The 27,542-nt window shown below is 44.6% G+C and overlaps 1 protein-coding gene and 1 pseudogene across 1 annotated transcript in view; both read right to left on the reverse strand.

Annotated features, from left to right (window-relative positions):
* Window positions 1–27,542, reverse strand: part of LOC139011462 (adhesion G protein-coupled receptor E2-like) — a 42,188-nt gene that overhangs the window by 8,165 nt on the left and 6,481 nt on the right. Inside the window, exons 6-19 of the mRNA XM_070416996.1 lie at window positions 17,060–17,190; window positions 15,328–15,477; window positions 14,471–14,517; window positions 14,270–14,347; window positions 13,675–13,852; window positions 10,504–10,611; window positions 10,085–10,315; window positions 9,733–9,908; window positions 8,437–8,634; window positions 7,931–8,166; window positions 2,036–2,102; window positions 1,685–1,776; window positions 692–860; window positions 496–606 (exon numbers count right to left, since the gene is read on the reverse strand). Of these exons, the coding sequence (XP_070273097.1) occupies window positions 496–606; window positions 692–860; window positions 1,685–1,776; window positions 2,036–2,102; window positions 7,931–8,166; window positions 8,437–8,634; window positions 9,733–9,908; window positions 10,085–10,315; window positions 10,504–10,611; window positions 13,675–13,852; window positions 14,270–14,347; window positions 14,471–14,517; window positions 15,328–15,477; window positions 17,060–17,190 (1,972 nt within the window). The remainder of the gene's footprint in view (window positions 1–495; window positions 607–691; window positions 861–1,684; window positions 1,777–2,035; window positions 2,103–7,930; window positions 8,167–8,436; window positions 8,635–9,732; window positions 9,909–10,084; window positions 10,316–10,503; window positions 10,612–13,674; window positions 13,853–14,269; window positions 14,348–14,470; window positions 14,518–15,327; window positions 15,478–17,059; window positions 17,191–27,542) is intronic.
* On the reverse strand, window positions 20,029–22,101 carry LOC139010994 (sentrin-specific protease 3 pseudogene; annotated as a pseudogene).

Below are 27,542 nucleotides of genomic sequence, written 5' to 3' on the forward strand. Positions count from 1 at the left end.
ACTGGACAAAAATCATACACCTATGGATGAGGACATTGGGGGCGAGGGGTAAGGGCAGAGGGTGGGGTGGGAACCGGGTGGAGGGGAGCCATGGGGGAAAAAGAGGAACAACTGTAATAATCTGAACAATAAAGATTTAATTAAAAAAAAGATAGAGGTGGATTGAGGGTAAGATAATGTGGGTCTGAGTGGAATGGGCATCCCTGCTTCAGATCATTGATTCTTGCTTATGTAGCTAACCATGCATGGCACACAGCCGGTGTTCAATAAGAGTGCTGATGTGTAAAAGTCAAGATGAACACAGTCCTAAGGAGTAACAGCAAAATATATATATTTTCTAAGTGAGACCATTGCTAATGGTTAAGGAATCAAAGAGTAAATTCAGTGGGAGCCATCCTAGGGCATCACCTGCTAGGTTCCCAGGTCTTCCAGTGTGTTGGGCATGAGGTACTCTATCAGTTAGTGAAGTGCTCTGGGAGCAATGCATGGCCTTACCACACTGTGTTTAGGGGCATCTGACAGGAGTCCACTGGAGAGGGTGTATTGCTCAGACTCTGCTTTGGTTTTCCTGACACCCTTCCACCATTTCCTGTATTGCTCCCGGACCTGCAGAGGCAAAGCATGCTCTGAGTCAGCTCACTGAGAGGAGTGTGAATGGAAAGAGTCCTGAGTGGGAGGTGGACAGTGGTACCTGCTGGCTGAGGAGACAGTACACCAGGAAGATGAAGACGCCCTGCAGGCTGTTGATGATGGTGAACAGATAGGCCATGGCGTGAGCAGCTGGACCCACCTGCAGGATTCCCAGACACCACGTGCAGCCCAAGATGAAGAGCTGAGCTATCGCTTTAAATGTCAGCATCCTGGGTAGAAGGAGAAGAGAGGCCCATATGCACCCAGAGCAACAGAATCAAGGCCATTCTCATCTCCACCCAGTGAATGCTCCTGCCTTCCCCTGTGGGTGATGAGTTCACAGACAGACTTGTGTTCAGCTTTGACCTTTACTGTCAATGATTCTCCACAATAGAAATGCTACCTGGGTCCAGGATGGCATTTGGATTGAACTGAGTAGGGTTGTGACACTTCATAATGTAAGTTCAAAAAAAAAATTCTATTATGCTCCATGGTGATGCCTAATCTTATCTAACCAACATTACGAGTGTGTTCTGTGCATCAGGCTGTGTGCTGGGGCTTGGGCATTAAAAGTTACAGAGGCAAGATTTCCATTTTCATAAAGGTCACAGGCTATTCCAATGATTAATACAATGGAATAATGACATGCAAAATGTAGAAGGGATACTGGAGAGGGGTGAGAAGGAGCCTGACTGAGAGTGGGTATGGAAGTGTAGACTGGGTTGTGGGAGGAGTCACAGATCTTTCTAAGTGCATACAGGTTCTTTGTACTTTTGTTGTAGGACTGCTGACAAAAGGCCAAAGAGTGTTTATCAATCAATGTCAATTCTTCCTGTTGCTGAGGGAGTTACAAGATGGGATTAGAAACAGAGCATTGTAGCTGGGAAGTCAGCAGCCCATCACTGAATCCAAGCTGGCTGCCATTGGAGGTCATCTCTTTACTCTGGGTTCCCTCAGAAGACCCCGAGAAGGGACGCCAGGGCTGCTGAGGCACATGGATTTGCTCTTGGGACCACACATGTCTGTGGGGTTGTCACCCTCTTCTCCATTTTACCTTGTGTTCTTGAGGGTGGACACATCACTGTTCAGTGAAGAAAGTTTGCTTTTCAAAATGCATAGGGTCATCAGAAAGAAAGCTAGATTGACCTTCAGGAAAACACACAAGGTTTAGTGAATAACATTTTAGTTTGTTATCTCTAGTCTAGCCCGTCCAACAGAAATTCCACATTTAAGTAGTTTTCATATTTAGTAACAGTGTTAGAGCTTGTAGTTTTGGGAGGATCTTAGAAAACCAAAGCAAACCCAGACAGCCCAGGGACATTCTTGCTCATGTCATCCTCCCGCCTCCTTATAAGTCTAATGACCCTCAGCTGAGCGTTAAGGATGCTCTGATGTCATCACTCACAAAGAGGATGGCGCAGACTGGTCCAAGGAAGGCCCATATAAGTTCCTTTTCTGGGTGGAGCCAGCAGCTAAGAAAGAGAGAGAATTAAAAATGCATTGGTCCTTAGAAATGTAGAACAATTATGCAAATTCATTCATTAATTCATTCATCAACAAACATAGAATGTCTCTTCTGTGTAGGCTCTTGGTTGGCTCTGAAGATACTGTTGTGAAGAAAGTATGCATGGTCTTTAATCCCACACATCTCACAGATACACAATGAGACATACTGCAACAACAAAACAAAAATGGGAAGCTAACGCTCTATCCACTGAGCCAAAGCAGCTAGGACTGAATTTTTTAAATTATGACTTTTTTGAGAGGTAGCTCACATACCTTAACATTCACCCATTTAAACTGTACAGTTCAGTGACCTTAAAATATTCATAGAGTTGCCCTAGCTTGTTTGGCTCAGTGGATAGAGCATCGGCCTGCGGACTGAAAGGGCACATGCCCGGGTTGCAGTCTTGGTCCCCAGTAGGGGTGTGCAAGAGGCAGCCAATCAATGATTCTCTCTCATCACTGATGTTTCTATCTCCCTCTACCTCTCCCCTCCTCTCTGAAATCAATAAAAATATATTTCAAAAAAAATTCATAGTGTTGTGCGATCATTACCACAATCTAACTTTAGGACATTCCCAACTCCTCTAAAAGAAACTCATTCATACTAGCAGTCACTCCTCATTCCTGCTTCCAGGCACCCCACTGCCCACATAGCCCCACAGCATCATTAATCTACTTTCTGTCTCTATGGATTTGCCTACTTTGGACATAAATGGAATCGTACAATACGTGGTATTTTATGACTGGATTCTGTCACCCAGCATGTTTTCAATCAAGGTTCATCCATGTTGCAGCATGTTTTTTTTTTAATATACTTTTATTGATTTCAGAGAGGAAGGGAGAGGGAGAGATAGATAGAAACATCAATGATGAGAGAGAATCATTGATTGGCTGCCTCCTGCACGCCCCCTACTGGGGATCGAGCCGGAAACACAGGTATATGCCCTTGACTGGAATCGAACCCGGGACCTTTCAGTTCAGAGGCCAATGCTCTATCCACTGAGCCAAACCGGCTAGGGCTGCAGCATGTTTTAATGGCTGAATAATCTTTTTAAAAGTTCGTCTTCTTATTTTTGTTGTTATTACTCACCCAAGGATATTTTCCCATTGATTTTTTTTAGGGATAGTGGAAGAGAGAGGGAAAGACAGAGGGAAACATCGATGTGAGAGAAACACATCGAATGGTTGCCTCCTGCAGGCGCTCCAGACCAGTGCCTGGGAGGAGCCTGCAACCAGGGCATGTGCCCTTGATGTGAATTGACCCAGGACCCTTTGGTCCGAAAGCCAATGCTCTATCCACTGAGCCAAACCAACTAGGGCTGTTTTTTTATTTTAACCCTTTAACCTAATCGCTGTAATGTGACATCTCATTTAGATGTTTTTGATTTTCATTTTCCTAATGACTGATGATGTTGAGCAACTTTTCATACACTCACTGGTCATTTACATATCTTGGAAGAAATGTCTATTCAAATCTTCTGTCCATTTTCATTTATTTATTTTTTATTTTATTTATTTAAATCTTAAATTAAAAAAAAATTGATTTCAGAGAGAGAGAGAGAGAAACATCCATGATGAGAGAGAATCATCGATCGGCCCCACACTGGGGATTGAGCCTGCAATCCGGGCATGTGCCCTGATCTGGGAATCGAACTGAGGACCTCCTGGTTCCCAGGTCGACCCTCCACCACTGAGCCATACCAGCTAAGCTATTTAAATCTTTATTGTTGAAAGTATTATATAGGTTCACTTTTTCTTTTGTCCATTTTTAAATTGGGTTGTCTTTTGTTATTGCGTTGTTCCACTTAATTTTAACAACAGTGCTAAACAGAAGTCCTCTTATGTTTACAGGTTTGTAACCGAAGTGTAAAGGGCTTAAGTCTTTTGCTTAAGGTTTTACTGATAAACAGTGACAGAATTCATTCTTGATCCACATGAGGGTAAGGAACAGGGGTGGGCAAAAGTAGGCTTACAGTTGTGAGTATGTGAAACAGTTTATTCTTGGTTCAATTATTTATTAATTATTGTATTATTTTCCATACCAACAATTGTAAACCTTCTTTTGCCTACGCCTGTACAGAGGACATTTCAGGTCAATGGAGAGTGTAGTAGGACACTGAAATACACACTGAGAAAAATGTAAGCAGAAAAGAACTGATGTGTCCAGGAAGGAATCTCTCTAGAGTTGAGCTGATGCAGGCGCACGTAAGTTTGAGCAGCATGTTGTGGGTAAGAGTGCAGCTTCTGCGAGACTGACTTCCTGAATGTAAGTGTGCAGACTTGCTCTCCTTCTAAAAACAACAAATGCTTAAGCAAAACAACTAAGACCAACCATTTCAAAACTCTGACAGCTACCCAAAGCCTCAGAACGAACTGAAATAGTCCATCCGAGAGAAACTACCGAAGCTGGGTAAGATTGGTGAGGAAGGACTCTGTGGTGTTTCAACTCTGAACTCTTTCCACTCCTTCTCTCCCCAGCTTAGTGGTGAGGCCGCCAAAAGCTGATAGCATTGCAGACAGCAGGGAGATCTGACATTTTTTGGAGCTTCTTTGAAAGCATCATCATTATCCCCAGAGACCAGTCAGTATTTTATTCTGACCCTTTAGTTCTCCAGGAACCGTGTATTCTCCAAATTTGGTGTATATTTTATTCCACTGAAAGCTCATCTCAGTGAGAGACAAACAGCCTGCCCCTAGGGCAGTGATGGCGAACCTTTTGAGCTCGGCATGTCAGCATTTTGAAAAACCCTAACTTAACTCTGGTGATATGTCACATATAGAAATTTGTTGATATTTGCAACCATAGTAAAACAAAGATTTATATTTTTGATATTTATCTTATATATTTAAATGCCATTTAACAAAGAAAAATCAACCAAAAAAATGAGTTCGCGTGTCACCTCTGACACGCGTGTCATAGATTTGCCATCACTGCCCTAAGGCATTGTCAAAATAATAGCAAACGCCTGTCAATAACTTTGCTAACTGCCTAAGGCTGTGATTTCAGGTGGTGTCAACAAGAACTTGTCTAAGGCCCTGGCTGGGTGGCTCAGTTGGTTGGTGTGTGGTCCCAATGCACCAAAATAGCAGGTTCAATCCCGGGTCAGGGCACATACAAGAATCAACCAATAAATGCATAAATAAATGGACCAATAAATTGATCTCTCTCTTTCTTTCTCCAACCCCCTCATTTAAAAAAATATTTTTATTTTTGTTGTCAATCCTCACCTCAAGGATATTTTTCCATTGATTTTTAAAGAGAGTGGAAGGGAGAAGGAGAGGCAGAGAGACAGAGAGAAACAGTGATGTGAGAGGGATACATCAATTGGTAGCCTCCTGCATGTACCTCCAATCAAGGTTGGGGAACCTGCAACAAGGTAGGAGCCCTTGACCGGAATTGAACCTGGGGCACTTCAGTCCTTGGGCTGACGCTATATCCACTGAGACAAACCGGCTAGGGCTCAATGCCCTCATTTGTATGTCTTCTTGGGAGAAATGTCTATTCAGGTCCTCTGCCCATTTTTTATTTGAGTTATTGTTGTTGAGTTGTGTGAGTTTGTTATATATTTTAGATATTAATCCCTTATCAGAAGTGTTGTTTGCAAATACCTTCTCCCATTCAGTGGGTAGCCTCTGGATATCTATCCAAAATTTTTGAAACATTTATACACAAATAATGAACGCATGGCTATGTTCATTGCAGCATTATTCATGATGGACAAGACATGGAAACCACCAAAGTGTCCTTCGATAGATGGTTTGATAAAGAAGATGTTCTTATTATATACAATGGAATACTACTCCACTATAAGGAAACATGAAGTTCTGTCTTTGTGCAACATAGATGGATCTTGAGAATGTCATGCTAAGTGATACAATTCAGGCAGAAATAAATCGAGAATCCTATGATTTCACTCATATGTAAGATACAAAACTGAAAGCAAGAAATGAACAAACAAGACAAGCAAACAAACAAAAAGATCATAGACACAGACAATAGTATGGTGGTTACCAGAGGGAGAGAGGGGTGGGAGGAGGTAGTAAAGGGTAAAGGGGGAAATATAGGTTGATGGAAAGAGATTTGACTTTGGATGATAAACATACAATGCAATATACAGATTATGTATTATAGAACTATACACTTAAAACATATATAATGTTATTAACCAATGTCACCCCAATAAATACAATTAAAAATATTTTAATTTGTACATGTATGTTTATAGCAGCATTTTTCATCATAGTAAAAAAATGGAAACAATCAAAATGTTTGTCATCTGTTGGATGGATAAAAAATGTGATATATCTATATAATGGAATGTTATTTACAAAACAACAATACCAGCAACAACAATTCTAGGTGAGGCCTGGAAGCTGCAGAAATGGCCACAACACAGATGGGACTCCATAGCCCACAGGTCATGATACTTGCTACAACATGATGAACCTTGAACACCTTAAACCTTGTATAAAAAGCTGACAAAGAGTGGAAGCTCTGGAGAATGACTCCCTTGATTTGAATCCCAGCTCTGCTACTTACTAGCTGTGCCCCTTTGGGCATTTATTTAAACTTTTTGTGCCTCGATTGACTTATGTGTAAAATGGGTCAAATCACAGTGTCTAATTCACAGTATTGGTGTGAAGATGAATTGCGTTAACTAAAATAAAAATGGTTAGAAAAATGCCTGGCACAGCCTGGCTTGTATGGCTCAGTGGATTGAACATCATCCTATGCACTGAGAGGTTGCTGGTTTGATTCCTAGTCAGGACACATGCTCAGGTTGTGGGCTCCATCCCCATTATGGGGCACACAGGAGGAAGCCCATCCATGTTTCTATCTCTCTATTTTCCCTTCCTTTATCTCTAAAAATCAATAGAAACATATTTTTTAAAAAAGAGATACAAAAGTGCCTTGCTCAGTCCAGCCAGCATGGCTCAGTGGTTGAGCATCGACCTATAAACCAGAAGGTCACAGTTTGATTCCCAGTCAGGAAGTCACAGTTCAATTCTCGGTTTGTGGGCTCAATTCCAAGTGTGGGGCTTGCCTCAGGAGGCAGCCAATCAATGATTAATGTTTCTCTCTCATCATTGATGTTTCTCTCTCTCCCTCTCCCTTTCTCTCTGAAATAAATATTTTAAAAAGTGTCTGGCAGAGAGTAAGCACCATGGAGATCTCAACTATGTTGCAATCTATAGTTCAGATTATTTAAATCAGTTCTATTTTTCCAAACATAAATTAGGAACAACCTGTACTATTTGAGGTAGGTGAAATTGTTTATAATGATGTCCTAAGCACCTTTTTCATGACACCTTTGTTATTTCAAGGAGAGTTTTAGAGACATTCTTCTTAATTATTATAAACTAGAGGCCTGGCGCAGGACATTTGTGTACTGGGGGGAGGGAGTCACTCGCAGTCCGAGACCCTTTGGGGGATGACTGACTGCCAGTTTAGGCCTGCTCCCCTAAACTGGCTATCAGACATCCCCCGAGGGGTCCTTAGCGCTGCCATGGAGGCAGAAGAGGTCAGTGGGAGGGCATTGACCACCAGGGTGCAGCTCCTGCATGGAGCATCTGCCCCCTGGTGGTCAGTGCGCATCATAGCGACTGGTCGCCCTACTGTTTTGTTGATTTGCATATTAGCATTTTATTATATAGGATAGCCATCAGAAAGATGCCCTAACCATCATCACTTATTGCCTCTATTCATATGATCTGTCATAATCAGAATGCTATGTTGGTTCCACAAAGCCATGCTCATGGGGAAGAAGAAAAAGAAACAGGAATTTGCCCTTACCGAGCAGGTGTTCCATAAAGGTGAGGCCTGGATGCTGCAGAAATGGCCACAATCACAGCTGGGACTCCATAGCCCACAGGGAGCATGAACTTCTTCATGAACCTGCTCACACTGGAGTAGTTGACCACGGTCAGGTTGCGTGTGGTGAGAAAGAGGTGCAGGCCCTCCAGCAGCATCCAGGTGAAGGAGGCCAGGTAGAGATAGTGTAAGGCACCGGCGATGATGGCGCACAGCACCTGGGGAGGAATGAGAGTCACCAGGTGGGATTGTCAGGGTGGAGCATGGCCCCAGGACCTCTCCTATACCTTGATATTTGGAAGAACTCTGCTGTATATGAAGGAATTGTCAAAAGAAGGTATGATTTCTAGTTGGGTCAATCAATGTAACATGGGCTACTTACCCCTCTAACCTTCCCCAAACCCAAAGTCATTTTATTAAGGTGTCCAATGCAAGTGTACTCCTCATTCCACGGTCAGGGCATGCTTCCTTTGGGACAGTGTCGGTACCTTAGGCTCAGTTCTGTCAATGGCTGTGAGGAAGAGCAGGTGGGCCAGGAAGAGGCAGAGTGAGAGCTGCAGGTGGAGTGAGGTGCTGGTGTTCTGGATGGCTTTGCACAGCTGGAAGGTGAGGGCCGCCAGGAGGAGGCACAGCAGAGAGAGGCTCAGCCCCACGTAGGTGATCACAGCGAGGGCGGGATCATCATCCTGGGACCCAGCAAAGAGGAGAGAGCAGTCACACTCTCCTAATCTGGGTTAATGACCCTTCTACCATTTTCAGTTTGGGCAGAGTTCAGCAAAATTCGGAGTGGAGGAGCCAGGTAAATTTGTGATGTTTATGGACACTGTTAGAATTCTAGGGGGTTCTGAACTGATTCACTCAGATCCTGTAAACATTGAGGGATAAGAGAGTCCTCATTCAGGACCAAGCCCTGGAAACCATAGGGTTGATTTTCCTTCATGACTAAGCTTATAGGTTATCATGCGACAGTCACAGAGACACACGGTTCCCTGTTGAGCATCATCCTCCAACCGCATGAAGTGATACTGTGTGACAGAGTCTGTATCCAGAGACTCGATTTCCAGGGATCAGCTCCCCACATTGGACTTACTCACCTCATCCCTGCAACACCTGTTCCTTACTGATTTAGATCCTTGGTTAAAGAAAGAGTAGTACTGATGATGGTGGTAGCTTAAAATTAATATTTCTAGCCGAATTTTTCATGATTTATTTTAAAAAATATATTTGTATTGATTTCAGAGAGGAAGAGAGAGGGAGAGAGAGAGATAGAAACATCAAGGATGAGGGAGAATCATTGATCAGCTGCCTCCTGTATACCCCCTACCGGGGATTGAGCCCATAACCCGGGCTTGTGCCCTTGACCAGAATCAAACCCGGGACCCTTCAGTCCGCATGCTGATGCTCTATCCTCTGAGCCAAACTGGCTAGGGCAACTGACTATTTTTTAAAGATTAAAATTTTTCCTGCATGTTTTTTTCAAATCATCTTAAATCCATAAGGAGAACTTAAAAAATATTAATTTTAGTGTAAGTATGTGTGAGAGAAAATGAGGGATGGGGAGAGAGAAAAACAGAAATATGAATATGATAAAGGAAATGGAGGACAGCAATCCTCAGATGAGATGCTTGTGTATGACCCTGACGGGACAACCCAGGTGCACCATGTTTATTTATTGACTCACATAAATTGCAGAATAATAAATTATGTTCTTTTAGGTGCAACATGCATGGGAGTTTATTACATAGCAATAGACACCGAACAAAGTCCCTTCTCAAGGCTCTCACCTGCACATCATAGTGGGCCATGAGGACAGCAAAGCTGCTGAGGTGGCTGCATTGGCAGGTGGTGCTGGTGTCTCCGGTGCCCACCATCCAGCAGCCTTTGGTGGACCAATGACCACTTCCATTCTGGCCAGGCTCCCAGAAGACACAGAACACCTTCTGCCTTGGCCCCGGGGTCACTGACTGTAGGAACAGAGCAAGGTGTGAGCTGGTGTTTCTCTTGCTCAGAAATGCTGACCCAAATCCTGCTTGTGATGGGCTTTCCTGGGGAGATGATGAACCCATGGGAAAGCCCCTGAACTCCAAGACTGTGTCCAGGACTCAGGCCTCCTCCACACCCACAGCCCCGTTTCACCAGCACTCACATGCTTGAAGACAAAGGTGACTGGGGAGCTGAGGTTCTGAGTGTCCTTGTTGCTCACAAAGGCGGATATGACATCTGAGAGCAGGACGAAGGATCCTTCCTGCTGCAGGACCTTGTGTGTCTCATTCAGAACTGACTGCTCCTCAGTTTCCAGGACCAGGGGGGCCCCAACCAGCAACTTGCCCATCCCTGGAGAGGAGACAAGGCCCACCACAGAAGAGCCTACAAGACAAGGACAAGGGTCACATCTTGGGTTGTCCCAAAGGCCCCCTTCCTTCTGGGATGCATTCTCTCCTTTGACCCACCACAGCCCATACTTCCCTTTAATATTTAATTTTCTGTTTGTCACATCCATGGGTGTCTTGTTCCACTTGAAGCCTCATTGACCTTCTGTCCACCTCAGTCATTACCTGAGCCACCTGAGTCCTGCACCACATCCCAGTTCACCAGCATCTTTGCCTGATTAATGCTCAGGGTGACATTCTTGTCTCCTTGCTCCTTCACCTCCAGGAATAGTTCTATGAGTTGTGGGAGTTACATAATGGAGTTAGACTAGTAACTGTGCCAGCAGTTGTAGCTATAATACCATTTTAATGTATAGATATCTTTTATATATATTATGTTACACTATATATCAAATATTATCAGTAATATTATTATAGGTATACCAAATAATGCCATATATATGTTATAATAAGACATATATTTTATATACATAAGAATTATATATATATATATATATATATATATATACCAATCTGAATTTTCAAAAAATTATCAGAGAAATGACAAATTATATAACCTGATGAAATAAACAAATTTCCACAGACCCATGAAGTATAAAAGTAACTGAAGAACTAGAGTGTGAACAGACCTGTCACAAGTAAGGAGATCAAATCTCTAATCAAAACTTTCTAAATGAAACGTTCAGACCTGAATTCAACTAACCATTTAAGGAAGAGTTAACACAAATTCTTGTACACTCTTAAAAAATAGAATGAAAGGGAACATTGAATAATTTTATGAGGCCACAATTACTCTAAAAACCAAACTAGAAAACGACATCAAAAGAAAACAAAAACATAAACCATTAACTCTTATGAACATAGGTGCAAATATCTTCAACAAAATATTAGGAATAAAGTTATCCAAGAAGGCTCAAGACTTGTCCCCGAAAACTACAAAATATTGCTAAAGAAATTAAAAAACCCTAAATAAATGGAAAGGTATTCTGTGATTATGAATTGGAAGACTTAATATTTTAACCATGGCAAGATCCCCAAAAGTGATCTACAGATTCAGTGCAATACTAACAATATTCCAAAAGGATATTTTTGTTTGCAAAAATGGAAAACCTCATCCTACAATTCATATGGTATTGCAAGAAGCCCCAATACCCAAACAAAATAAAAAACAAAGTTGGAGAACTCACACTTCCTGATTTCAAAATGTATTATTAGTATACAGTAACCAGAGCAGTATGATACTCCATATGAGTAGACATGTGTACCCTCAAATAAAATTGAGATTCCAGAAATAAACCCATTTATTTATGGTTAACCAATTTTCAACAGAATCCTTCAATGAGGGAAAGAACAGTCTCTCCCGTAAATGGTGCTGGGACATCTGGCTTTGCACAAGCGAAAAAAGGAAGATGGACTCACACCTCACACAATACACAAAAATCGGGTCAAAATGGGTCAAAGACCTACATTTAAGAGCTAAAAATAGAGCAGTCAGGCACAGCCCACGTAGTTTAGTGATTGAGCATCGACCCAGGAACCAAGAGGCATCCTCCTCCTCCTTTTGTTTGATTCCAGGACAGGGCATATGCCTGGGTTGCAGGTTCTATCTCCTGTGGCATGTGTGCAGGAGGTAGCCAATCAATGATGTTTCTCTCTCATTGATGTTTCTATCTCTCTATCCCTCTCCCTTCCTCTTGCTCTAAAAAAATCAATAAAAATGTTAAAAACAACAACAACAAAATGTTAAAAACATTACCCCCCTGCCCCCAGCCCCTACATCCACCCCCCAGGTTTCACTACCCTATTGCCCTTGTCCATGGGCTATGCATATAAGTATATAGGTTCTTTGGTTTATCTCATCATTGATGTTTCTATCTCTCTCTCTCTCTCTCTCTCTCTCCCTCTCTCTGAAATCAACAAAAACATATTAAGAAGAAAAAAAATAGATGTGATGGCTGAACAACTCTGAATGTATTAAATGCCACTGAATTGTACAGTTTGATTAAAATGGCAGATTTTATGTTATGTGAAATTCACCTCAATAAAACAAATCACTTTAATATCAGATAATATTAAATTGCATTCCTCCAAATTTAATATTTTGTTTCTTTTGATGCCATTTCTATTTTATCTTAATTTATTTATTACTAGAGGTCCAGTGCACAAAATTTGTGAACTGTGTGGGAGGGTGTCCCTCAGCTCAGCCTGCACCATCTCCAATCTGTGACCCCTCGGGGGATGTCCGACTGCTGGTTTAGGCCCGATCCCTAAACCGACAGTCAGAAATTCCTCTCACAATCTGGACTGCTGGCTCCTAACCACTCACCTGCCTGCCAGCCTGATCACCCCATAACTGCTCCTCTGCGGTCTTGATTGACACCTCACTGCTCTCCTGCCAGCCTGATCACCCCCAACTGCTGTCCGCTGCTGGCCCGATGGCCCCCAACTTCCCTCCCCAGCCGGCCCAATCTCCTCCAACTGCCCTCCCCTGCCAGCCTGGTCATCTCCAACTGCCATCCTCTGCCAGCCTGTTCGCCCCCAATTGCCCTCCCCTGTTGGCCATCTTATGACAAAGTGAGAGCTTGAGGGTCAATTTGCATTTTACCACTTTATTATATAGGACTAGAGGCCCGGTGCACAAAATTCGTGCACTGGAGAGGGTGTCCCTCAGCCCAGCCTGCATCCTCTCCAATCTGGGACATCCCTCTCACAATCTGGGACTGCTGGCTCCTAACCACTCTCCTGCCTTCCAGCCTGATCACCACCTAATCGCCCCCTGCCAGCCTGATTGACATCTAACTGATCTCCTGCTGGCCTTCTGTCCCCCAACTGCCCTCCCCTGCTGGTCCAATGGCCCCCAACTGCCCTTCCCTGCCAGCCCGATTGCCTCCAACTGCCCTCCCCTGCCAGCACAATCACCCCTAACTGCCCTCCCTTGCCACCCTGGTCACCCCTAACTGCCCTCCCCTGCTGGCCTGGTTGCCTCTAACTGCCTTCCCCTGCTGGCAGTCATCTTGTGGCAGCCATCTTGTGACAAAATGGGCACGGCCATCTTGTGAACACATGGGGGCGGCCATTTTTTGCAAGGGCGTGGCAGTTAATTTTCATATTAACGCTTTATTATATAGGATAGTTATTTCATCTGCTGATAATTTATATTACAATGAAATGTGTAGTATTGATAATTTATTTCATTTTCTTTTGATCTTTTATCTTAATAAGTTTATGAGAGTAACAAGGAGGTACAAGTGTGATCACTCAGCTCTAGTGCGATGGGAAGAGGAATGAGGTGAGGAGCAGGCAGAGCAGAGCCTGGGGGCAGGCGGGGTTACTTGCCAGTTCCTGCAGCTGTCCTGAAGGTCAGTGTCTCATTGGACAAGGCCTTGCTCAGCTCTCTCAGGACGTGCTCCCAGCCAGTGAGCAGGTTAGTGGCCACACAGTGCTGCTCTGAACGAGGCAGAGTAAACAGGCCCCCCGGGTTCTCCAGCAGATTATCCACCTCCTGTATGATGTCCTGGGGGGATGGGGACACAGAACCAGTGGATCTTGTGCCAGAGAAGCTTCAGGAAGACCCTGCCCACTCAGCTTTTGAGAACAGACCCTAGAACCTGTCTATTTGGGGACAAAGGTGGTGCCAGATGGGATTTCCTGGGTCTTTGCTAGTGCAATCCACCACTCACAGGTCAACCCCTGGTCATGACTACCAAGGACAATGCAAGCTCAGTGGCCAGAACAAGAGGAAAGGTGTTAATAGGTGTACAGGGGTCTAACAATGAGTACAAATACTTGCTCTGCTCTTCCCACCCACCCTGGGAGAGCGGGGCCTCAGAGCAGGGTGCCATTGTGTTGGGGTTGGTCTTCTTCCAGACCAAGGCTTCCTCGGGGTCTCTATGGGATGCCTCCACCTGCCTCCCCTGGGTCCTGTCCTTACCTGGATGGTGTCCTGGGCTGAGGCAGCCTTGAAGTCTCTGTGGAGGTCCTGGACTTTTTCAAAGAAGCGAGAGAGACTCTGGGGAAAGAGGAGATAAGGCCTTAGAGGGCCTCATGCATGGATGGGGGAGCGTGGGGAAATGGGTGGGCGGTGGGCTGAGTGGAGGGACCTTGCCTTCTGGTCCTGGCTGGAGTCACTCACCTGACTCTTGATTCCAGGGGGCGGGATCCAGGTGGGGAAGGAGATATCTGCAGGGGACAGAACAGCTGTCCATTAGGGGTGTGTGTGTGTGTGTGTGTGTGTGTGTGTGTGTGTTGGAGGCAGGGTCTAGGGTAGTGATGGCGAACCTTTTGAGCTTGGCGTGTCAGCATTTTGAAACACTCTAACTGAACTCTGGTGCCGTGTCACATATAAAAATTTTTGGATATTTGCAACCATAGTAAAACAAAGACTTATATTTTTGATATTTATTTTATGTATTTAAATGCCATTTAATAAAGAAAAATCAACCAAAAAAAATGAGTTCGTGTGTCACCTCTGACACACGTGTCATAGGTTCGCCATCACTGGTCTAGGGTCAGTCCCAAATTTCACACTGAGTAGTACTTTGTTTATTCAGGAATCTGGGCCCCTCTCGTCTCCGTGTCCTACCCCCTTCCTGTGTTCAGTCCGCCTCCCCCCCATGCCTTGGTTGGAGGTGATGAAACCTGCTGACTCCACATCCCTGAGTGGCAGATGCAGGGGTTATGGGAAGTGTGCAGAGGCCTGACCTATAGCAGGAAAGCCCCCACAGAGGTACAGGTTGTGAGATATTAAATACCTTTGTCCCAGTTAGTAATTAGCTGCTGCTTGGGGTCCCCCAGGAGCCTTCCCCTTAGTACCCCAGCTCCTTCCACAAGACCCCCAGATCTTTCACATTTAGTCTCACTAAAATGGAAGCCTGGCCCAGTAGGGCACCCTCAGCATTTATTGTACTGGGTTTGTGTGGCTGCCCATGAATATGTGATTAGGTGGCTTGAGCTATGGATATTTGGGAATATGGGATCTTAATTCCGAACCTTGTTCACAGACGGTGTTGTGTGGGCCATTGGGGGACCCAGGAACCGGCTTCCAGCCAGGGCGGCAGAGGCAGTCATAGCTGCCCTTGGTGTTGTGGCATTGGGTGGATTTGTGACAGGAGTTTTGCCCTGGTTGACAATCATCCACATCTGAGGACAAACCAGAGAGAGTGTCAGGCCCTCCTTCTACTCCCTACACCCAACCCTCCTGACCCTTCTCTCAAAGTACACTGAGGACACCCCCGCTACACCCTGTGTAACAGCCACGTAGTCTGACAATACACAAAGTTGTGGTGACATTTTCCAGTGTAAAAGCACCATAAGCTCAGAGCGCTCCTGCAAGGTGGACAGGACAGGACTGTGCGTGTGCAAGTGTCATCCCAAAGCTGTGCCCCCACCTGTGGGGCAGAAAGGACTGGGGGAGGATCGGTGATGGACTTATAACCAGGGAGGCTGCCAGTCTGATAGCTCCCATGCGCTGAGTCTGTGGGCTGTGGCACTGCCGTGCACTGAGCTGCGCTCATGCCATTATTAGAACAGAATCTGACGCTCAGCCCTGCCCGGCCCAGGTGCCCTCTCCTCACTGCCTGCACTGGGCACACACCATTGCTGAAAGTGCTGCCCCTTCCCTGTCAAAGCTCCTTATGGCAGCTTCCTTTCAGATGGCTCAGCAGAGGAAAAAAGATGTGGTTCTTTTATGGGATCTAAACTCCGAACCTTCACAGATGGTGTTGTTAGAGCCATTGGGGGACCCAGGAATCAGCTTCCAGTTTGGGCGGCAGCGGCACTCATAGCTGCCCTCGGTGTTGTGGCAGTGGATTGTTTTGTGGCACTGTTCTTTGTGTGTGTGTGTTTTAAAAATATGTTTTTATTGGTTTTAGGGAGAGAGGAAGGGAGAGGGATAGAGAAGTAGAAACATTGATTGGTAACCTCCTGCACACCCCCTATTGGGGATGAAGCCCACAATCCGGTCATGAGCCCTGACCAGGAATCAAACCACTGACCTCTTGGTTCAGGGATGTACATTCAACTATTGAGCCACACCAGCCAGGCTTTGGCAGGGGTGTATGCCCGGAGGTACATTCATTCACATCTGAGGACAAAGCCAGAGTGTCAGGCCCTCCCCGCACCCACTTCTCATTGCCTGAGGATCCCACCCGTTAGTTCACATGCCACCACCTGGTGACCTTCAACTTCACCCTCAAAGCACATTACGGTGGCCTCCCTACAAGATGGACATGGCAGGGACCATAGTCTCCAGTTTATAAGTGGCAAATCCAGGAGGGAAACTGAGTCATGAGGGCAGAACCTCCTGACCAAGAACTCCTGCCTACGTCTTCCTGACTGCTGGACCAGATCTCCTTCTGGGAACCAGAAGTCACAGCTCTGGCCCAACTCACATGGGAATTGTTATCACTTTCTGCCAGTACAGGAGGTGCCTTCAGGGGGATCAGAAGGGGCACCTTCGTCACTCCAAGGAAAGATGAGGAAAGGGAAGTGTCTGGGGGTGCTCACAGGGGCTCCAGAAGGAAACCCCAGGCCCAGAGGGCCCTGCACCGCCCTGCTCTGTGGCAGGACTTTTTAGGGAGGTGAATCCTTAGTCAGAGCCTTGTCAGTTCCTTGGCATTTTTGAAACATGGGAATCTTCTGCCTCCTGGGGCTACAGGACCTGTTTCGGCTCATTTCCCAGCTCCATCCAGTCCATCCTCACAGCGTCCTCCCGGGCCTCTACCTTTGCACAGCTTCGGGTCCTGCAGGTTGAGCTCAAATCCTTCCTGGCAGGTGCAGGTGTAGCTGCCATGGGTGTTGACACAATTTCTGTGGCTTTTATAGATTACAGGGTTCAGCTGCCTTTCGTCCATACTTGCAAGGGGAAGGAGAGGGTAATGGATGCCTGCAGCCGTGGGCAGCCTTCAAGCCTGGGAGTCAGCCACGTTTCCTGCCATGAAAGCATCTGGAAGGCCCCACTGCCTTCTGCCAGGTGAGTGGTGCCTTTTCTAATTCATATGGAGGTGTCCTATGGGTAACCATGGTGGCCTAGATGTTCTCTTGTCCAGATGTGTCCAGAAGCAGCCCAAGTCCTCACTCTGACTCCTTCCACCACCCTCCCCATCTCAACCCATCTCCGGGCAGCTCCCAGCTTGGGCAGGGACATCACTGCCACCTGTGTCCCAGCCTGAGGACTTGGGCAAAGGCCAGGGTGGGCTTTCCTGGAACCAAGTGCGGGAGAAGTGCTGCAGGCCCTGAGCAGGCTCGTTTTGGTGGCCTTTGTCCTGACTCCCCTGGGGTGGTGCTGTGGGCTGAGCTCTCCTTGGAATCCTGGGGACTCTGCTGAGACAGCGCTCTCCCATACACACAACTTCTGAGACTCCAGCCCATGGTGATGGACCGAGAACCACCCTGAGCCTGACCCCTTGCAGACAAGGCTTTTAGGCCGGGCCCAGAATGTGAAAATGATGCCAGATAGGCCAGGGCCACCTGGACAGTGGGTGCCAGGCCATGAGGGCAGTGGGGCTGACATCCAGCCATGCAGCCTTGTGGTGGTAAAGGTGCCCCTTCTGATCCCCCTGATGGCATCCCCGGGACTGGCAGGGAGTGATGAGAATCCACATGTGAGCAAGACAAGTGGTCGGCAAGGGCTGGGTGCTTGGAGCGGGGAGCAGCGGCTGATCGGTGAAGAGTGGCAGGTGTTTCTGTCATCTGGCTCCTTGTTCTTCTACCAGGGACACAGTCCTGTGGGCCTGTCCAGGAGGGGCTCAACCTCTGTCTTCTGTAGCCCCATGGTCTGGGCCCCCATGGCATGTGGGCTGATCTTCTCGGGAGAGGATTGAGCCTGGGGCAATGGTATCTGATGACACCTGGTTTCAGTTTCTTCTGTCTCAGCAGGGTGGGTCTGTGGACCCTGCTCAGAGCCTCCAGGATTCCTGGTTTAGCCTCCTCCCCCCCTCTCTCTATTCTGCACTAACTCCTTCTCTCTGGGTGAGTCGTGGCTTCTGCCTGACCACTGCTGGCCCCATCTGCCTGCAGATGCCTAAAGCCACTTCCCTGCTCCCCTGAAGGGTAAATAAGAAGCTTCACAGACAAAAAAAAAGTCTAAGGGAGTTCATCACCACCCAGCCAGCAATGCAAGAAATGCTAAAGGGACTAGTGTAAAAAGAAGAAATAAAAAGCTCAGAAAGAAAACAGCCACAGAAAATAGAAATGGCTACAAAAAAGTACTTTCAATAATAACTTTAAACATAAATGGACTAAATGCTCCAATCAAAAGACATTGAGTGGCTGAATGGATAAAACAACATGACCCATATATTTGCTGTCTACAAGAGACCCACCTCAGAATAAGGGACTCACACAGAATGAAAGTGAAGGGATGGAAAAATATCTTTCAGGCAAATGGAAATGAAAAAATAGCTGGCACCTGGCTAGCTCAGTCAGTAGAGCATGGGACTCTTAATCCCAGGATTGTGGGTTTGAGCCCCACGTTAAAAAAAAAAAGAAAAAATAGCTGGAGTAGCAATACTTATATCAGACAAAATAGACCTCAAAGTGAAGGCCATAACAAGAGATAAGGAAGGCCACTTCATAATACTAAAGGGATTGATACAACAAGAAGATATAACCCTGATAAACACATATGCACCCAATGCAGGAGCATCCAAACACATAAAAAACTCCTGGAAGATATCAAGGGAGAGATCGACAACAATACAATCATAGTAGGGGACTTCAATACACCACTGACATCACTGGGTAAATCCTCTAAACAAAAAATCAGTAAAGAAACAGCAATTCTAAATGACTCACTAGATCAGATGGACTTAATTGACATCTTCAGATCATTTCACCCCAAAGCCAAGGAATATACGTTCTTCTCAAGTACACATGGGACATTTTAAAAAATAGACCACATATTGGGTCACAAGCAAAGTCTCCCCAAAGTCAAGAAGATTGAAATCATACCAAGCATCTTCTCAGATCACAATGGCATAATATTAGAAATAAACTACAATAAAAACAACCAAAAATACTCAAACACTTGGAAGCTGAATAGCATGTTATTAAATATTGATTGGGTTACCAATGAGATCAAAGAAGAAATTAAAAACATTCTGGAAACTAATGACAGTGAAAACACAACAATCCAAAACCTATGGGACACAATGAAAGCAAACCTGAGAGGGAAGTTTATAGCCCTACAGGCCTACCTCCAACAACAAGAAAAAATGCTAGTAAATCATCTAACTCTACATCTCAAAGAATTAGAAAGAGAGCAACAAGAAAAGCCCAGAATGAGCAGAAGGAAGGAGATAATAAAGATCGGAGCAGTAATAAATGACATAGAGACCAAAAAAACCCCACAACAACAACAAAAAAAAACACCCAATACATAAAATCAATGAAACCAAGAGCTGGTTCTTTTTTTTTTTTTTTCCAAAGGATCCTTTATTAACCAGAGCAGGACCGTGGCATTTATATATATATGTAAAAAAAGTTTGAAGATCTGGCAGGCAGTAATCCCTTTGCCCGCCCGCCACCCCAGCAGATTTTCCTGGGCCCACCCATACGCATGGAAGGAGGATCACTGCCCCACCCAGGCCACAATAGTCCCCTGCAGACGAGGGAAAAAGGGGCTTTTCCACGGCCACCCCCTGACGTCAGAAAACAACAAGTATTCTCTCAAAGAAAAACAAAATACAGAAATCAATTAAAACATTTAAATATGAAAAACCAAAGGGAATTGGGTGGGAGAGGCAGGAGAGGAAAGGAATTGAAGTTTCTTGGGAAGAAGGGCCTCCCATGTCCCCCTGCCCATTATCGAATGGGCTTGAGGCCTGGGATACGAGGCTCACACAGTGAGTTTGCAGTGACACAGCTCCTTGTAGATCTGCCGGCGAAGTTTGGGCATGTCCTGCTGGGTGAAGCTGAATGGCTGAGACAGGGCCAGGTGCTTGCAGTACTGCAACACAAAGGCGCCACAATCACTGTCATTATTCTGCCTGGCCACGTTCATTTTGAAGTAACCTTTCCAACCTTGATGGAAATCCAGCCGGTCTTTCTTCACTGCCTCTGCCTGTAGATACTTGGCAATATGCTTAGGGCAGCGGCGGTTTAGGGTGCGCTGCGAGTCAAAATAGGTGATGGTGCGTCGCCTCACATCAACAGAGATGAGGGACCAATGCACCTCCAGGTGGATGGGGATTAGCAGCAGCTCCTTATTAAAGATGTCCACGTTTTTGGTCCACCTTTTCACCCCATCATAACCCTTGGTGCGGAGTTTATCGTAAAAGAAACTGTTGAAGAAATGCACCTTTTCAGGGACTGTGTCCATGACCAGGTCTCCATACATGTTCATCACCTGGTCATTGAGCCAGTTCTGTCCATACAAGGTCCCCAAGTCATCCATGGTCAGCACATGCCGCTTATAAGCCACTGGGAAGCCCCTCACCATGGCATTGCCTGGCATCCGCTGGTAGGACTGGATCAGCTGTAGCACCAGGCCCTTCCTGGAAGGCGTAGAAAACTCCTGCTGGAAAATGTCCTCCAATTTCTCTACTACCTCATCAGTGCTAAGGGGGATGAGGCTGCCGTAAGTTTGAAGGAATTCATCTAAGATGCTCTGCACGCAGGTCACATGCTCCTCCCGCAGGGGGCTATGCTGGCCAGTTTTCTCCCCGGGCCGCTCTGCCTCTTCTGCAGTGTCCAAATCTGAGCCCTGAAAAAGCTCCTGGGCCACATGGTCCCCGATGCTGCACACATTACTGATGAGGATGCTGGCATCAAGGGGTGTCAGACTTCGATCCCCTTCTGGCCCAGATGGTCCCCCAAAGCCGTTGGGCAGAGTACAAGAGAGGAGGCCCGAGTTAGGGTCCAGAGGAGACTTTGGAGTCCACCTTAATCCATCTTCCTCCATGGGGGGCCCAGAGGGCACTGGTGGAGACCCTCTCACCCCATCCTCAGCCATGAGAGCACCTAGCAGACCCAGCTGAGGGGGAGGTGGCCCCCTGGGGGAGTCAAAACGACAGCAGGGGGATGGCACCTGTGGTGTCGCACCCCCTTCCTGGGGTGAAAGATGGTTCTTGGGGTGTGCAAGGCTCCGCCGCCGGCCCCGGTGGCGCCCCCAAATCTTCCAGTGGAATGTCAGCGAGGTGCTTTTTGAGTAGAGCAGCATCTGGAAGGCTCTCATAGCTCTACGACGGCGCTGTGAGCAGGTTTTTCGATGAGTAGGGCGGGGAGGGCGAGGGCGCTGGATGGCTCCCAGCTGACCCCATCTGGGGGGCAGCCTCCAAGCTGCCACTTCTTCTTCCTCATCTTCCTCCTCCTCCTCCTCTTCTTCCTCTTCACTAGCTGAGGCATCAAAAGAAGGCCGAGGGACAGGGAGGCGTCTGGCTGGCACTGTGTTCCCTGACCCAGGATCTGGCCCAAACCCGCCATCTGATTTGAGTCGAGGTTTGGGTGGTGGGGGCCAACGAAGACGCTCTCGCCTAGGGCTTGAGTAAGCTGGAGCTATGCCAGGTCCTGAAGGCTCAGGCCCCCAAGACCCGGTCCCTTGTATAGTCTCTTTCATCTTCCAGTAGCCGGGAGCGGTGAAGCCGGACTGACGGGCCCGAGGGCGGGCGTCTCCGGCCTCAGGCTTCCTGGTCATCTCTCCGGTGACGGCGGCGGCCCCGCCACTCCTGCTGTCCTCAGGCGCGGCCGCCTCAGTTCGGGCTCCCAACGGCTCTGGGCCGCGCGCCGCGCCGCCTCGGCCGCCTCTCGCTCTGCTTCAGCTTCCACCTCCACCGCCTCCCCCTCCTCCCAAGAGCTGGTTCTTTGAAAGGATAAACAAGATTGACAAACCTTTAGCCAGGCTCACCAAGAAGCAAAGAGAGAGGACCCAAATAAACAAAATCAGAAATGATAGAGGTGAAATAACAACAGACCCCACAGAAATACAAATGATTGTTAAAAAATACTATGGACAACTCTACTCCAACAAACTAGACAACCTGGAGGAAATGGACAAATTCCTAGAAAAATACAACATTCCAAAACTTAATCAGGAAGAATCTAAAAATCTCAATAGGCCAATAACTATGAAAGAAATTGAAGCACTCATAGAAAAGCTTCCAGCAAACAAAAGCCCAGGACCAGACGGCTTCACAGGGGAGTTTTACCAAACATTCAAGGAAGAACTAAAACCTATCCTCCCCAGACTACTAGAAAAAATTCAAGAGGAAGGAACACTTCCAAGCTCATTCTATGAAGCCAGCATCACCCTAATACCAAAACCAGGTAAAGACAACACAATGAAAGAGAATTACAGGCCAATATCCCTCATGAACATAGATGCCAAAATCCTCAACAAAATCTTAGCAAATCGGATCCAGCAGTACATCAGAAAGATCATACACCATGACCAAGTAGGATTTATCCCAGGGATGCAAGGATGGTACAATATCCACAAATCGATAAACGTGATACATCACATAAAAAAATTGAGAGAAAAAATCCACATGGTCATATCAATTGATGCAGAAAAAGCATTTGACAAAATCCAACACCCATTTTTGATAAAAACTCTCAGCAAGGTAGGAATAGAAGGATCATACCTCAACATAATAAAAGCCATATATGACAGGCCCACAGCCAACATAATACTCAATGGACAAAAACTAAAACTATTTCCCCTAAGAATAGGAACAAGACAAGGATGCCCACTCTCACCACTCCTGTTCGACATAGTACTGGAATAAACTTAACTAAAGAGGTAAAAGACCTCTACTCAGAAAACTACAGGACGTGGAAAAAAGAGATAGAGGAAGACATAAACAGATGGAAGAACATACCATGTTCTTGGATTGGTAGAATCAACATCATTAAAATGTCCATACTACCCAAAGCAATCTATATATTCAATGCACTTCCCATTAAAATACCAATGGCATGTTTCACAGATCTAGAATGAACTCTCCAAAAATTCATCTGGAATAAAAAAAGACCCCGAATAGCTGCAGCAATCCTGAGAAAGAAGAACAAAGTAGGTGGGATCTCAATACCAGATATCAAGCTGTATTACAAAGCCACTGTTCTCAAAACTGCCTGGTACTGGCACAAGAACAGACATATAGATCAATGGAATAGAATAGAGAGCCCAGAAATCGGCCCTAACCAATATGCTCAATTAATATTTGACAAAGGAGGCAAGAACATACAATGGAGTCAAGACAGTCTCTTCAATAAATGGTGTTGGGAAAATTGGACAGATATATGCAAGAAAATGAAACTAGACCACCAACTTACACCATACACAAAAATAAACTCAAAATGGATAAAGGACTTAAATGTAAGACGGGAAACCATAAAAATACTAGAGGAATCCAAAGGCAACAGAATCTCAGACATGTGCTGAAGCAATTTCTTCACTGATACAGCTCCTAGGGCATTGGAAACTAAAGAGAAAATAAACAAATGGGGCTACATCAAAATAAAAAGTTTTTGTACAGCAAAAGAAACCATCAACAAAACAAGAAAACCCACCGCGTGGGAAAACATATTTGCCAATGTCATATCTGATAAGGGCCTAATCTCCAAAATTTATAGGGAACTCATACAACTTAACAAAAGGAAGATAAACAATCCAATCAAAAAATGGGCAAAGGATCTAAATAGACACCTTTCAAAAGAGGACATTCAGAAAGTCAAGAGACATATGAAAACATGCTCAAAGTCACTAATCATACGAGAGATACAAATCAAAATAACAATGAGGTACCATCTCACACCTGTCGGAATGGCTATCATCAACAAATCAACAAACGACAAATGCTGGAGAGGATGTGGAGAAAAAGGAACACTTGTGCACAGCTGGTGGGAATGCAGACTGATGCAGCCACTATGGAAGACAGTATGAGAAGTACTGAGAGGAAAGTTCATAGCACTACAGGCCTACCTCAAAGAGAAGAAAAGCTCATAATAAGTTATCTAACACTACAACTTAAGGAATTAGAAAAAGAACAACAAGAAAAGTTGAGAGTAAGGAGAAAGTAGGAAATAAATGACATAGAGTAAATCAAACAAACAAAAAAACAATACAAAAGACCAATAAAACCAAAAGCTGGCTCTTTGAAAGGAAAAACAAGATTAATGAACCTCTAGCCAGACTCACCAGGAAACAAAGAGAGAGGACCCAAAATCAGAAATGAAAGAGATGAAGTACCAACTGATCCCACAAAAATACATAGGATTGTAAAACAAAACAAAACACTATGAATGACTTTATTTCAACTAACTGGACAACCTAGAAGAAATGGACATACAGTGGGGCCTTGACTTACGAGCGTCCCGACTAACGAGTTTTTCGAGACGTCTCTCAGCAGATTTTTTGCTTTGAGTTGTGAGCTAAAATTCGGGTTATGAGCCAGCTTCAGATACCCCACCGCTAGTTGGCGCAGTGAACATCACAGTGAACACCACAACATCAGCCCAGCATCATGTGTCTCACTCGTTCACTTTTTGATTTGACATAAGAGTAATTTGAGTTATGAGTCCCATCACGGAATGAATTAAACTCTTAAGTCAAGGCCCCACTGTATTTCTAGGAAAATACATCCTTCCAAAACTCAATCAGGAATAATCAAAAAACCTTAATAGGCTGATAACTACTGCTGAAATTAAAGGAGAAATAATAATAACAATAAAAACTTCCAGCAATCAAAAGTGCTAGTCTAAACAGTTTCACAGGGGAGTTTTCCCAATGTTCAAAGCAGAAATAACACCTATCCTCCTCAAGCTATTCCAAAGAATCCAATAGGAAGGAACATTTCTAAGCTCTTTTTATGAGGCTAACATTATCCTAATACCAAAACCAGATAAAGACACTACAAAGAGAATTACAGGCTAATATTACTGATGAACATAGAGGCTAAAATCCTCAACAAAATTTTTGCAACTCAGATCCAGCAATACATTAAAAAAATCATACACCATGACCCAGTGGGATTTATTCCAGTAATGCAAGGCTGGTACAATATTCACAAATATATAAATGTGATGCAGCACATAAGCAGATTGCAAAACAAAAATCACATGATCATATCAATTGATGCAGAAAAGCATTTGACAAAATACAACACCCTTTTTTGATAAAAACTTTCAGCAATGTGGGAATAGAGGGATCATACCTCAGGATAATAAAAGGCATGTATGATGAACTTACAGCCAACATCATATTAAAGGGCCCAAAACTAAAAGAATTTCCCCTAAGAATAGGAACAAGACAGGGATGTCTGCTTTCACCACTCTTATTCAACATAATACTGGAAGTCCTAACCATAGTGATCAAACAAGAAGAAATAAAAGGCATGCAAATTGGAAAGGAGGTAGTAAAACTCTGATTGTTCACAAATGACATAATACTGTACATAGAAAACCCTAAAGCCTTCACCAAAAAGCTACTAGATTTAATAAATGAGTTAAAATGTAGCAGGATACAAAATTAACACCCCCAAATCAATGGCATTTTTGTACACTAATAATGAACTCTGATAAAGAGAAACTAAAAAAACAAACCCATTTACCACTGCAACAAAAATATTAAGATACTTAGAAATAAACTTAAATAAGTAGGTAAAAGAACTGTACTCAGAAAAGTACAGGATGTTGAAAAAAGAGCTAGAGAAAGATATAAACAAGTGGAAGAATTTACCATGTTTATGGATTGGTAGAATCAACATCATTAAAATGTCCATACTACTTAAGGCAATCTATAGATTCAATGCAATGCCTATAAAAATACCAACAGCATATTTCACAGACCTAGGACAAACACTCCACAAATTTATATGGAACCAAAAAGACCCCAAATAGCTGCAGCAATCTTGAGAAGGCAGAACAACGTTGGAGAGATCACAAGACCAAATATCAGGTTATACTCCAAAGCCACCATACTCAAAACAGCCTGGTCCTGGCACAAGAGCAGGTATATAGATCAATGGAACAGAGAACCCAGAAGTCAACCCAAGCCATTATGCTCAATTAATATTTGACAGAGGAGGCAAGAAAATACAATGAAGGAAAGAATGTCTCTTTCATAAATAGTGTTGGGCCCTAACCAGTTTGGCTCAGTGGATAGAGCATTGGCCTGCAAACTGAAAAGTACCAGGTTCAATTCTGATCAAGGGCACATGCCTGGGTTGTGGGCTCGATCCCCAGTGGGGGACTTGCAGGAGGCAGCCAATCTATGATTCTCTCACATCATGGATGTTTCTATCTCTACCTCTTCCTTCCTCTCTGAAATCAATAAAAATATATTTAAATAAATAAATAGTGTTGGGAAAATTGGACAGGTAGTTGCAAAAAAAAAAAAAAAAAAGAAGAAAGAAACTAGACCACCAACTTACACCATACACAAGAATAAACTCAAAATGGATAAAAGAGTTAAATGCAAGATGTGAAACTATAAAAATCCTAGAAGAAACTATAGGTGCCCAAATCTCAGAAATCTCTTGTAGCAATATGTTTGCCAATACATCTTCTAGGACAATGGAGACTAAGAAGAAAATAAACAAATGGGACTATATCAAAATACAAAGCTTCTGCAGAGCAAAAGAAACCATCAACAAAAACAACAAGAGAGCCCACTGCATGGGAGAACACATTTGCCAATGACACATCCGATAAGGTGTTAATATCCAAAATATATAGAGAACTCATACAACTTAACTAAAGGAAGATAAACAATTCAATTAAATTGGGCAAAGGGCCTAAATAGACACTTCTCCAAAGTGGACATACAGAAAAAATGCTTAAAATCACTAATCATCAGAGAGATGCTAATCAAAATGACAATGAGATATCACCTCACACCTGGCAGAATGGCTATTATCAACAAATCAACAAATGCCAAGAGTTGGTGAGGATGAGGAAAAAATGGAACCAAAGTACACTGCTCGTGGGAATGCAGACTGCTGCAGCCATTATAGAAAACAGTATGGAGTGTCCTCAAAAAATTAAAAATGGAACTCCCATTTGACCCAGTGATCCCACTTCTAGGAAAATATCCTACAAAAATCAAAACACTCATCAGAAAGAATATATTCACCCCTATGTTCATAACAGTGCAATTTACAATAATTAATATTTGAAAACAGCCGAAGTGCCCATCAGCAGATGAGTGGATAAAAGCTTTGGTACATTTACACCAAGCTTGTGAAACTTGGGGCCCGTGGGCTGCATCG

Source organism: Myotis yumanensis, unplaced genomic scaffold (genome assembly GCF_028538775.1).
Source record: "Myotis yumanensis isolate MYYU_CA2020_CCGP unplaced genomic scaffold, mMyoYum1.0.hap1 SCAF_5, whole genome shotgun sequence".
NCBI lineage: Eukaryota > Metazoa > Chordata > Mammalia > Chiroptera > Vespertilionidae > Myotis > Myotis yumanensis.